Source organism: Buceros rhinoceros, unplaced genomic scaffold (assembly GCF_000710305.1).
Source record: "Buceros rhinoceros silvestris isolate BGI_N320 unplaced genomic scaffold, ASM71030v1 scaffold6688, whole genome shotgun sequence".
NCBI classification, from domain to species: Eukaryota; Metazoa; Chordata; class Aves; order Bucerotiformes; family Bucerotidae; genus Buceros; species Buceros rhinoceros.
In genome coordinates this window covers 39,252-52,246 of record NW_010425003.1, presented here as the reverse complement: position 1 = coordinate 52,246, position 12,995 = coordinate 39,252, and the positions used below count along the sequence as shown (strand labels likewise).

General features: G+C 55.1%; 1 protein-coding gene across 1 annotated transcript in view; it reads left to right on the top strand.

Moving 5' to 3' along the window:
• Positions 1 to 12,995, top strand: part of LAMA5 (laminin, alpha 5) — a 47,980-nt gene that overhangs the window by 4,463 nt on the left and 30,522 nt on the right. Inside the window, exons 3-18 of the mRNA XM_010140977.1 lie at positions 1,310 to 1,425; positions 2,303 to 2,421; positions 3,153 to 3,243; positions 3,694 to 3,828; positions 4,259 to 4,321; positions 5,452 to 5,592; positions 5,968 to 6,105; positions 6,359 to 6,493; positions 6,986 to 7,120; positions 8,661 to 8,798; positions 8,958 to 9,010; positions 9,197 to 9,296; positions 9,810 to 9,862; positions 10,254 to 10,359; positions 11,050 to 11,149; positions 11,347 to 11,503. Of these exons, the coding sequence (XP_010139279.1) occupies positions 1,310 to 1,425; positions 2,303 to 2,421; positions 3,153 to 3,243; positions 3,694 to 3,828; positions 4,259 to 4,321; positions 5,452 to 5,592; positions 5,968 to 6,105; positions 6,359 to 6,493; positions 6,986 to 7,120; positions 8,661 to 8,798; positions 8,958 to 9,010; positions 9,197 to 9,296; positions 9,810 to 9,862; positions 10,254 to 10,359; positions 11,050 to 11,149; positions 11,347 to 11,503 (1,780 nt within the window). The remainder of the gene's footprint in view (positions 1 to 1,309; positions 1,426 to 2,302; positions 2,422 to 3,152; positions 3,244 to 3,693; positions 3,829 to 4,258; positions 4,322 to 5,451; positions 5,593 to 5,967; positions 6,106 to 6,358; positions 6,494 to 6,985; positions 7,121 to 8,660; positions 8,799 to 8,957; positions 9,011 to 9,196; positions 9,297 to 9,809; positions 9,863 to 10,253; positions 10,360 to 11,049; positions 11,150 to 11,346; positions 11,504 to 12,995) is intronic.

The window sequence follows — 12,995 nt, the reverse complement described above, 5'->3', positions numbered from 1 at the left end:
CTTCCAGGTGTCCGTTGTCGTGCTGGGACTCTGCCAGCCGCAGCTCAGCCTGTGAGTGTGGGTACGGAGGGGCATCGCAAGGACTAAAGGAGCTGGCTGTGGCCAAGTGATTCATGGTGTCTGCAAGTGAGGATTGCCAGCAGGGCTGGGAGCAGAGCCAGGACCTCCTGTCTCTCAACCCCTCTGGCCGTGAGTGCTGAGTGTGGATCCTGCCCGTGTTCCCCTGAACTTTCAGATCGTCCCACATGTCATGAAAATGAGTCTACTCGTCCCATGCTGCTCCCGCTGTCGGGCTCTTCACTCTACGTACACTTGCAGGTCCAACACCTTAAAAATATATGAAGGTGGATATCACGACAGTCAGCTCACTGCAGCCATGGAGGAGTGTGTCTGCACTCCTGCGTTTCACCCAGAATGACTGCGCCGTTTGTTTCTACTGTTTTAAAAGATTACATTTATTTTTAAACGCTCCTTTTGAATGGAAAAGCATTGGAGCAGGGAGAGCTGGGAGTGGCAGAGCAGCCCTGAGGGGAAATGAGTAATTGCACAGATAAAAGCTGGAACATGCTGTATTATCCATAAGTCTAATACCACAGAAAGCGTTTGTGTTGGATGGGAATCGCCTTCTGGTAAGTGGAAGTTTTGGGGATGATGTCACCGACGTTAATGAATCACCGTTGCAGTCGAGCAGGGACGAGATCCGTCCGTCCACTGTCGAGATCTCTTGCCTGGCGCCTCCGGAGCCGCCTGTTTACCCAGCATCTGCTAGCAGATTTAATTCACATTTCGTGGCCTTCCTCTCTGCAAGCGCAGGTATACCTGGAGAAGCACGTGGGAGCCATGCAGCCCCGTCCCTTTCTGGCTCTGGGCTCTCATTTATTCCTTTCATGCTGCCCCTGCACAGTGCTGGGGACATCTTTGTGTCCCTGTACCACATTATTTCCTCTGAAGTAATTTGTTTCAGCTCAGGTTTTTACCTGGCCACTTCCAAATGCATTTTGTTGCCTGTAGAACTGGCTAGGCAGCGGCAGGCGGGTTTTTCTCTAATCCTTGTCTCCCTGTGAAGAAAAGAGGAGTGATGGCAGAGGAGAAGGAAGGGTGAGAATGGCACTGGAAGAGTAAAGTTTGGTGTTAGGCTCAGGGAAAAATAAACCAGCAATTCGAAAGTTACAAAAAATGCTTTAAAAGCCTCTTTTTCAGAGTATTTGAATTAACAAATGTCACTCATTTGTGAACCTGCCTAGTTCTGCACGGCAGGGCTGCACGGCGGCTCCCAGCCTTTGCTGTACCTCGCTCCTCTCCCTTGCAGGCTGCAGTGCGACTGCCAGCACAACACCTGCGGCGGGTCCTGCGACCGCTGCTGCCCCGGCTTCAACCAGTTCCCCTGGAAGCCGGCCACCGCCGACAGCGCCAACGAATGCCAGCGTAAGTTGGAGCTGGGTTTTTCCTGCCTTTTCCAGCCGTTTTGCACAGCACAGGTTGACTGAGCGCCACCAGCCCCTTGGTGCTGCAGGGCAGAGGAGCCGTTCGCTGAAACATGGGGTTCGTGGAGTGTGGCGCTGGGTGAGATGGGGGTCACTGGTGCTGCAGAGAGGACAGGTTGTGCAGTGGTTCAGTGTCTCCAGTCGAGGCTCGCACAGCAAGGCCCATCAGGTCCCTATCGGACTTTAATTCTGCTTATGTCCCAGTTCCTCCTCCGTGTCCAAGGGTACGTGCAGGCAAGTCTCATTGCTCAATCCTGTCTCCAAGATGGATTACGTTTGGATGTGTTTACACACACGCTGCCTTTATTTGTCTGGAGAAACCTTTGGTACACGCCGACGGTGGAATTTATGCTGCACCGTGAACGCAGAGCGCAGCTACATCACCCCGTCCCTTGTAAACGCAGGGCAGCAAAGGACAGTTGGCTTTTAACCCTGTGGGCTTGTGAAGAGCCCCCTTGACAGCTCACCCCTGTCCTGCCCTTTAAACCAGACTACCTGAAGCCCCAAGGCTGGGTAATTCCTCTTTCTCGTCCGTACATGCCTGCACATACTTTACTCCTGATGCTGTGCCTGCTGCGCTTTCCCAGTTGCAGGCTGGACCTTGTGAGACAGTTGCTGCTCCCGCACATTTAAACTGGAAGACTTCTGGGAGCTTGGTAATCGTATCACACCCCAGATGCATTCAAACATCCTTCCTTGTTGAAAAGTAACCCATCCGGTGTCAGCCCCGCGAGAAGGAGTTGTTCGTATCTCGAGACCCACTGGTGCCTGCGGGTCTCTGGACTGGTGGCTTAGCTAACGTCTCTTTGCATTTCCAGCTTGTAATTGCAATGGCCATGCCTACGACTGCTACTACGACCCTGAGGTGGATCTCCACAGAGCCAGCAAAAGTCGGGAAGACAAGTTTGAAGGGGGAGGAGTTTGCATTGACTGTCAGGTAGGCCTGAAGAGCGCCCGGGGTAAAGGGTGTTGCAGATTTTTTGTATTTCCACTATCAGCCTGGGGTTCAGCCTTGCTGGGAGCTCCACCAAGTCCCTCACACATCCTCTGTTGGTCTGGAAATTTAGTCTCCTTGCCATAGAGCATGCAGCGGTAATGAAGACAGCCCTGGGGTTCCTAGCGGTGCCCTGGGTGCTACCGTTACCCTTCTCATGCTTTAGGCTTAGCTCTGCTGAGGCACTGGGCTCTGGGAGGGACAGGCTGGTGCTGAGCACCGTCTCTGAATCTCTCCCTGACCACCAAAATGCCGATCTTCTGAGTCTCTGGAAGTGGGAAAGCAGCTCTTCCGCTCCCCGGGTGACTGTGAGCTTGTTAGTTCATGCAGTGGCATGAAACTTCTAGCTGCGCTTTCTTGCTGGGAGGAGAGAGATTGCTCCCATCCCCCTGGCACAAAGGGCTCAGGACATGTTACCATCTGCAGCGAGTGAAAGGGGCTCGAGGTCAGATACGAAGCTGAACTTCACGCTGCGTTGATGGGATGGTACAGTTTGCAGGAAGTACTTTGTTTTCAAATTGATAGATGTGGAATTTTGAGCGGATTTAGGTCTTCTGTGTGCTGACACTGCTGAGCTGCTTCCTCCGGACCTGGAAGCTATCAGTAAATCTGGCAGATGAACATGAATCCTGCAGGCAGAGGAACTGATGCCCCCCTAACCCACTGTTTTTCAGCATCACACCACTGGCATCAACTGCGAGAGGTGCATCCCAGGCTACTACCGGTCCCCTGACCACCCGATCGACTCTCCGTACATTTGCTATCGTGAGTGTGATTTCCTCTGCAGGCTGTAGGTGCCTGCTTGGACTTGAAGGTGTTGGGGAGGGTGGTCCAAAGGATTGGGCTGGGAGATTTTTCCGGTGTAGGGAGTCCAGCACCATAAGAGATGCAGCTGTGTGGGCAGTTCCTGCTGCCACTGGCATTGCCCCTGGAAATATTTGTGCACATGCAGCCAGTGTGTCTGCAGCACCCATGAAATCAGAAGCGGTGGCGTGTTCTAAGGCTGGAATGAGCTAAAAATGCATTGTTGCCCCTGCTGATGCCCGCAGGGTAATTCAGTCCTAGCTGTCATCTCTGTGCCCTTTCAGCTGGCACTCGCTGGTGTCTGTGTGCCAGGACAGGGATTTCGAGGCAGCACTGATGCATATCCGTTTCGCTGGGGAGCCCAGCTCGTCTGGGAGCTGTGACACTCTGCCGCCTTCTCCCTCTCCGCAGGCTGTAACTGCGAGTCTGACTTCACCGATGGCACCTGCGAGGACCTCACCGGCCGCTGTTACTGCAAGCCCAATTACACCGGGGAGCACTGCGACGCCTGTGCCAAGGGATACCTCAACTTCCCCCACTGCTACCGTAAGTGAGGGGTGTGGGGCTGTTGGAGTGGTCAGGTCTGGGACCCCCCCAGACCCAGGGGGTGCAGTAAGGGCTGACAGCTGCAGCTGGGGCTGCTCTCCGGGTGCCTTTTCCCTGGGCCACATGGTACTGCTGTCCCAGGAAGAGTTCTTGCAAGTGGGAACAAGAGCACGCTGGATTGGGTAGACACTGGACCAGAGCAAAGCTCTCTGGAAGCTTCCCATATGGCTGGAGCCTCATCTCACTTTCTGAGAGACGTCTTTCCAGGCCCAGGTTAAACATGGCTGTCATGGATCTTTGTTTAGTGGCATGTCTGCACTTTGCTCCATCTTCCACATTTCCATGCAGCCAGTTCAGCTTTGGGGCTGTCAACCCCTTGATGTCCCGACAGGAGTTCTTTGACCTGTGCAATGTCTCTTCCCCTGTGTAGCTGTTCCGGCTTTTGCTCACAACGACACTGGAGAACAAGTGCTCCCTGCAGGACAGATAATAAGTAAGCAGAGCGATTTTCCGTGATGCTTTGGCAATCACCGTGCCATTATTTCTGTTATATCTCACCATTCAATGCGAGACCAGGTCTTCAGCTTACTGGGCATGTATGTTGTGAAGAGACAGCCCTGACACAGAGTGGTTCTGGAGAGGGGGCAGCGGAGGGTGGGGGAAAGGAGGTTTTATGATCCCAGGGAAACTTCAGCGCAAAGTGACCATGTGTTTGTGTGCTTTTTTCTGGGGTCCAGGCTGTGTGGGGAGATCTCTAAGACCATGGAGGGGCTGAGGCTGAGCTGGAGCCCAAGCTGGGTTCTCCCAGATCTCAGTCTTTGAGTTTTGATAGAAACTGCTCTCCCCCTCCGCACAGAGCTGTGGGTAGCAGGGCTGTGGGGAACGTGCACAGGCAGCCGCTTGCTCTGCATCTCATCTCCTCCCTCGTGCTTTTTTTTTTTGTCTCTTTTCCCACCGAATCCTCTCCTGTCTCATGCCCCCCAGTGTGCTCCAGATAACCTTTTCCTTCCTTCTGATATTTTAAACTTCCAGGCAGGTTTTTTTCTTTCCTGAGCTGGAATTTCTCACTTCCCCTCTCATTTCCCCACCTCCCCCTCCTTCTGGTTCTTGGATGATTTTTGCCCTCCCCTCTGTCAGCCCAGCACCCCGCACCACTGGCGTTAGTGAAGGCAGGGCTGGCTGACGGCCACAGCACCACTGGCCAAGCACCCGCCTGCCCTGACAGCAGGAAGGTCTCAGGCTCAGCTAAGCATGGAGTGACTGGAGAGAAAACCAAACCCCACCCTGAAGGCTTTGGTTATGCCCACACAGCTCTGGGGCTATGCTGCACCGAATCAGCCCCATCTGGGCTCATGCAAACAGCATTTGTCTGCCCCGTGCATTCCTCGCACGTGTGTGTGATGCTGAGCTCTCCCAGCCAGCCCGCAGCCAGCCAGGCACGCTGGTCAGTTGAGCAGATTTGCTTAAAATGTTTGCATCTGGTCGGAAGGTTATTAGGAGACAAATGCTTGAGGACTTGCCTCTCATGGCAGCTCCTTCCCTGTCCTTGTGGGACCTCTGCCCAGCAGCAGAGATCGGCTGACAGTGCTGCGTGGTGCTGCTTGTTGTGTGTCCCCACTCCAGACTGCGACTGCTACGCCGGCGGGACGGAAGGCAACGCCTGTCGCAAAGACCCTCGGGTGGGGATGTGCGTGTGCAAGCCCAACTTCCAGGGAACACACTGCGACCAGTGCTCCCCAGGCCACTACGGACCCGGCTGCCAGCGTGAGTCATCTGGGGTCAGCGGCCCCAGGCTTGCCCTGATGGGGAGGACCGTGCCCCTCCAGCCCTCCACTCGCCCTGGGGAGGATTTCTCCAGCCCCACTTCCAAGTGACAAATTCCCATGACTTTTGCTGGTATTTTCCACCCAGCCCTGACCCTCCAGCATCCTCCCAGCTGGGGGTGGGGGTGGGGGGTGGTTCTTGACAAATTCCCTGTGGGTGTGAGCTATGGGCCAGGCGTGTTGCTGTCAGCTGGGTCCCCCACAGTTCTTCAGCAACTATATTTCTGCCCCAGAGGAACAGGCGCTTTGGTTCCTTTCCTAGGAAGGAGAAGGATGAAGAGGCTGTTTATTCACTGGCGTTCATGTTGCTTTCCAGCCTGCCAGTGCTCCGGCCCTGGTCAGTACGATGGCACCTGTGACAGCGAGACGGGGCAGTGTCTGTGTCGAACAGGATTTGAAGGGCACTTGTGTGACCAGTGTGCTCCCGGCTACTTCAACTACCCGCTGTGCCAGCGTGCGTATCTGTCCCGCCCCGGCCCTGGGTGGCTATGTGCAAAGCCAGAGCCTTCTGGCAGGGTTTTGAGGGAGGACTGGGAAGTGTTTTTGTGGGTGTCGTGGAGGATATACGCAATGGGCAGAGAGCAACAGTTTGAACGCTTAGAGCAGCACCTAAATGCCCGTCTGAGAACCTCGGATAAAACCAACGTATTGCCATGAGCTTTGTCCCGTGCTCCCAGCACGGGGCAAAGGGTTTCTCTCTGTTGCAGTGTGTGGCTGCAGCGCGGTCGGGACGCTGCCGGGAGGCTGCGACCCTGTCGGGAGGTGTTTCTGCAGACCCGAGTTTGCGGGGCCGCGGTGCGAGCAGTGCAGTCCTGGGCACCACTCCTACCCCCACTGCTACGGTAAGGACGTGAATGGTCAGTTCCTGCTGGTCTGTCACCTGAAAAACGTGCCTATTTTTGCAAGACTTTGGTGTTTCTCGAAATGAAAACCCGTGTGGTTTGCAATGAGAATTTGGCAGCCTTGTTCTGGACAGAGTGGACCATGCCAAAGCCTGGAAGACAAAGCGGTTTTTATCGGTCACACTTCCTTATCACAACCCTGCTGTGACCCGGTGTCTCGGCTAACGCCTTTTTTTGTCTGTCTGTTTAGTGCATTAGCCTCCTAAACCGCTGAGGAATGTTGAATGGGCTGTAAAAAACCCTCAGTGGCATTTTCCTGGTGTGGCCATGAGTCTAGCTGGAAAATACTGCCTGTCTTTCCAGGGGATTAAGAAATTAATGTAGTTCTGATGGAAATGGCTACTTCCTGTGGGGCTGTTCACAGTTCAGACCCACAGGGGTTGGCCACGGGCCGCACATTTCATCAGGCTATTGAGAGTCCTGCTCTTCCAGCTTGCTCCTGCGATTCCCGGGGTGCGGTGGACAACGACTGCAGCCCAGCTGGCCAGTGCCGATGCCACATGAATTTTGCGGGACAGAACTGCAACCAGTGTGCCCTGGGCTTCTACGGGTACCCCAGCTGCACACGTGAGTAACCACTGGCTGATCTCAGGGGAGGGAAGGGAAGAGCTGCTGCTGCTACTGGCTTGCTACTGGCTTTCTACTGGTTTTCTTCCCATAACCTGTTTCCCCGGGTTGTCTGTGTCCTCAGGCTTGAGAAAAGCAGGGTCTGAGAGGGATAAGCAAAGACTCATGTTCAGATTATACTCTGGTGCCGTGAGATGCTCAGATGTGGCTCACGTGACACCTCCAGGCTCTGCAGGGCTTGCTCCGCCTTGGTTCATGCCAACGCACAGGAGCAACTGTGCTCAGACCAGCGGCAGGACGGTTGTATGACAGGGTGAGCAATGAGGATCAGGATTTGGGGTTTCAAGACAAGACAGCCCCAAATTCAAGGCGTCTGCTGACGTGGTGAGAGCTTTGCATCTACTCCCCTGCCAGTGGAGCAGAGCTGCTGCTGCCAGTGCTGAGCAATGCCCGTGGCAGGTGCCTGTGGCCCCACATACCCTGAACAGCCCTCCCCAGCGCTGGGCAGCGTGTCCCCATCTCCCTCCCTGTGGTCAGTCTGACTGGAAGCCAGACGTACTCTTATGTCTCCCAGCAAGAATTTACTGCCCATTAAAAAATAATCTGTGATACAATTTCCCTGAAGCAACAAAAGAGCATCGTCACCCTCTTGCAGCACGCTGAATGTAGACGCCTGAGCCGTGGCCAGCTGGCAGAGCGCTGCTCGACGTGCCGATGCCGGCAGTATGCCTTTGAAGAGGCTGGAGGCACGGATGAGATGGGCTCACAGGAGTTCAGTAGATGGGTTGTTTTCTTTTTTGGTCTCATAAAGCAGTGTCCAAATTGCAGAGCTGGAGAGGAGTCGCAGCAAGCAAAGAAGGGGAGAACCTGATTTTATTACTTTTTTTAATTGTTTGTGATATCAATGATGTTTTGCTGTTAGCCAGTCTGGGGGTGTCAGCCTAAAACTTGCCCTGTGGCAGGGATTTGAGGAGAGCTGGCTGGACAAGGAGGGCATGGGCAGCTGCCCGGCAGCTTGCTGACCTTTCCCGCGGTCGGACAGCAGGATCTCTACGTGCAGGTCACGAGGAAGCCGCCGAGCCATTGTCCTGCCCTTGCCCTCGGCTGTCGGCAGTGCCACAGCTGTGGTGCTGGGCTGCACAACGTCCGCAAGGCAGACCCTGATGGCCACACGCTGCTGGGGGTGTTTGGGTCCAAATGGGCTTTTTTAGGGTTTGATCTGTCACTGTTTGCCGACCTCTTGGGGAGGAGATCACACATTCCCCTTTTCCTTAACCATCACTTCTCTTCCTCTCCAGCAAATAGGCATAAATGTATGGGAATAATGGCGATAAACATTGCCGCCTCTATTGTTATCGCAGTAGATGGGGTGGTTTTCACCAAAAGCAAAGAACGAGTGTGTGTGTTATTTATAACTGAGATTTCTGTCTGCTTTGATGGTGCTGAAGGTCAGGGAGACAAAAGAGTTTGCTGGTGGGAAGCCTTGGCTGCCGGAGGCTCTGTGCCGGCGGCTCCGGCAGTTCGCTCCCCTCTTTTGCAGCTTGCCAGTGCTCCCGGGAGGGTTCCCTGCACAGCACCTGCGACCAGGAGACGGGGCAGTGCAGCTGCCGGCCCAGGGTGACGGGGCTGCGCTGCGATAGCTGCGTGCCGGGTGCCTACGGATTCCCGCACTGTGAAGGTAGCCCTCCGGTGGCAGGGGACGCGGGTGTCTGGGGACATAGTGGTAACTGGCCTTGTCATCCCCCAAGGGCTTCGTGAGGGAAGAAATAACCCCCTTTAGGAACAGCTGGGGGAGAGCTGTCTCTTTATGAACCCTCCTGGTGTCTCTCTTTTGCAGTGGGCTCCTGTAACCCAGCAGGGCTGGTGACTGCAGATCCCTCGCTGGCCCCGGTGAGTATCCAAGGATCCCACCAACCCTGCAGGTCATTTTTGCACAATCCCCTTCTTTCTCGCTTTGGGACAAGCCCTTCCTTCAGCGCTGAAAACAGCGTCAGCTTTGCCGGAGCTGCAGACACCATGTTCAGCCACCCTGATGCAAATCCTCACCTGCTCTTCTCCCCCCCTCCCTCTCCCCAGGGCTCCTGCGCATGTCGGGCATACGTGGAAGGCCCAGCGTGCGACAGATGCAAGCCCTTGTACTGGAACCTGACTCCAGAGAACCCCTACGGCTGCCTGAGTAAGGAAATGGCATTTGCACAGCCCCTGGAATTCCCCTCCGTGCTGTAATGGTGCGAGACCCAAACCCAAGCCAGTGAGGACCGTCACTGCTGGGTGGAAGTGATGCCCTTCCTTCCATCCTCACCCCGCAGTGGCATGTCAAAGCTGGAGTGGTCTGTGTAACCCCCTCTTAGGGAGGGGAAAGGCTGGAGCCTGGAGTGTTTCGCTTGGGGTGAAGCACAGGGCTCGTGTAGTGAGTTGTGCCGTTCTCAGCCCTCCCTGCAGACTCTACACACTGAATTTTTTGTGGCTAAATGTGCAGAAGAGGTGGTTGTCTTTGGGAGGTGTGTCCTCAACCATAACTGTCCAAAATGAAATGAGGGCCCTTGGGCAGCGCTACTTTCTGCTTGACCAGTTCCCAGCTCCTCTTATCCCAGCCGCTGTCCTCTGGTGTGGTGGGTACTGTTCCCTATTAGGCTTCTTCTCGGGGGCTGATTGATCTTCTGGCTTTCTTGTTCATCTCCTTCTCCAGGCTGCAAGTGCAATACCAAGGGCACCATCAGCGGAATCGCAGAATGCCAGCAGGTGGGTTTGCTCCTCTCTGCTTCCAGGCACCCCCAAGCGTGTGGTGGGAGTGTTCCAGCTCCGTCTCTCCCAGCAGCTGCTGGAGAGCCCTGTCCTGACACTGAGCTCTCAAAGGTTGCACCGCAGTCTGGGCTTGCGTGAGAACACAGGATTAAGACCTGTCATAAATTAGGTACCTAAATATTTCTGGGTCTGGCGCAGGATGCCTGGATTTTTGTTTGCCTGCATTGTTGGGTAATTTAACTTGTCTGGCCCACCCACATGCAGGAAGCCGTGTAGAGGGTGAAACTCAAAATGCTTCTCCAGTGTCTCAGACTAGGACCCAAGTAACAGCTTGGCCGTGACGAGCAGCGGGGAGGGGAATGAGCTTCTGTGCCTGCTTCTCTTCTAGGGCGACGGGCAGTGTTTCTGCAAACCAAACGTCTGTGGCCAGTTCTGCTCGACGTGCAAAGACGGCTACTTCAGCATGGAGAACGCAAATTACTTTGGCTGCCAAGGTGAGCCCCCTTCGCGATGTGTCGGTGAATGAGGGGGGGCCGCAGCAGCTGACCCTGGGGTGAGCGGCTCTGCATACGCCAACTGAACATAGACCTTGACGAGAAGGGGCAGGAGATGTCCCACCTCTGGCGTTTGGTGATACCATGGTCCAGAGCAGGGTCTTGCTGTGGATCTGGAGGCCTGAGTTCATGCTTCTGCCACCATTGAACACAGGTCCTTTGGACTGGGGAATGAAAGGCCAGGAAAGGTGGCTGGCAGGAACTGGTGTTTAATAACCACTGGCCATGTCCTTGCGGCTCTACTCCTTCCCATTGGGAGCGGGTTGAGCATGGACACGTGGGGCTGGCTGCTCTCCATGCCCATGGGAAGAGGTAAAGGAGGAGATCCAGCCTCTCTCAGCCAGCCCACACGGTCCTGGCAGGGCTGGGAAGAGGCAGCAAGGCTGCTGCTGGCAGCAGGGCTGTGGTGCCCAGCCATGAGGGTTTGCAGACCTTGTTCCTTGTTCCGCGGCTGTCGGCTGTCTGGAAATAGCTCGGCGCTGAGGTGGAGAGGAGCTGGTCCAATTTGGGCTGGGGCCAATATGAAAACGGATACAACGGAATAAAAATAGCGGCCCTGCCGCGCTTTTGATTAGTGACCACCAGCTCGTTAGTGCGGCCGGAATGTAAACAGGCGCTTCCTGCCCGCAGGCTGCCGGTGTGACGTCGGCGGGTCTCTGGGGCCATCCTGCGAGGAGAGGAGCGGAGCCTGTCGCTGCCGTCAGAGCACACGTGGCCCCACCTGCACCCAGTAAGCTGGTAGCGGGAGATGTGCCTGGGGGTGCTGTGCCTTCTGCCCACTCCCTTGGGAATGGTGTCCTTGGTCACCACGAGGATGGGGACCTCATCGTCTGGGCTGCTGCCACAACAGCCACGTGCCAGGCGGAGATGACCTTTTACCTCTCCCTGCAGATAGCCCGCAGGTAATGTGCTCCCTCTCTTCCCCAGACCCGCGCGGGATCATTATTTCCCGGACCTTCACCACTTGAAATTCGAACTGGAGGAAGGCACAACACCGGCCGGCCGGGCTGTGCGCTTTGGTTACAACCCGCTGGAGTTCGAGGGCTTCAGCTGGCGAGGATACGCACAGATGTCCTCCATCCAGGTACGCCCGGGGCCTCCCGTCGCAGCCCGGCTCCCCCTGGGGAGGATGCAGCCAGTGGAGGACCGATGTCCTTTTGGCACACATCTTTCACCCCGAGTGCTTCTCCAACCCCCTCAAGTCACACGACGGTGACATAAACAGCACAGTGTATATATATAGCCTGTTTGCACAGATACTTCCTGTAGCGCTGGGGATGGCATAGACTGATGAGGGGAAAGATCCCAAGCTGGGAATGCCCTGACATCCTGATCCGCTTAGACAAGGGTGGTTGCTTGGTGCTTACTGACAGGGATGTCTATAAACATTGTCTTTGGGGTTTCTTGCAGCTCTTTCATCTGACTCTGCCCTTTCCTGCAACTCTCTGCGTAACCTTCCCTACCTTTTCCAAAAATAAATGCGCTCCTCCTTAGCTGCCATGTTCAGCTTGGACCTCTTGTTACCGTTCTGCCTCCGCTCTTGCCGTTGGATGGTTTGCCCTAACGATGGTTTACACTAACCTGGAGCTGCCTAAGCCCTAGAAGTGAAGCTATCTCGTCTGTTGACCCTTTTTCTCCTCGGAGGACTCTTCCTCTGCATGGCCCCTGCAGAAGTGTCACCTCTGTGTGTGTTTGGGGATGGGGTGCAGGGCAGCGATTCTCTGACCGTCTTGTCCCATCTAAGATGTTCCTTATTCTGGTGTGTGTGCTTTCCATTTTCTTCACTTTTTTCACGCTCAGGTGAAATAGCAGAGGGGCCGAATGCGTTAGTCGTTTCCCGTTGAATTTGTACGTAGGAGCTAAGCAACAAACTCCTGTGGGCTCCCTTGGGAAAACCCCAGCCTTAAAGCTGAAGAGTCAAGCTCATGCTCAAGCTCTTGGCTTTTGTTTTGCATCCAGCGGTGGCATTTGAGATAGGAGTGAGCCTTGCTAGAAGGGCTGGTCCCTGGCTTTCTGCTGGCAGCCGTCACCCATAGCTTGCTCTGCAGTGGGAAGATGGTGTGTAACTGGAGCAGTGAGGAACACAGTCCTCATTAGGAGTGTCCCTGGGCAAGAGCCCAGCTTTGCCCAGTGGGCAGGAGAGTGTTTCAGTAGGTGTTTAGAGCTCTTTGAAATGGGTTGAACTTTAGCATCTGCCTAACCGGGGTCTTCCTGAACATGGTCCAGGTAGACAGAGGGCTGATGCACCCACCAGTGGCACAATCCCTTAGGAGCGCCAGTCCTTAGCCATGCAGGTCCTGAGGTCAAGGCACCAGCTCAGTTTGCAGCCTCCTCCATAGGCATCTGGGCAGAGCTCCATAAACACAAGGACAGGTGCCTCAGCATTTGGTACCTGCCGGCTGGTTGTGGTGCAAAGCCCAAAAGCCACATGCCAGTAACCAAAACCAAGAACTTCTTAAGACCAAATTTCCTCAGAACATGGCACGTGCCCCGGGGTTAGCCGAACCGCCCTGCTGTGCCACACCATCTTCCAGATTTGGGCAGAGCCTCTCCATCCCCTTCTGCAGGCAGGTTGC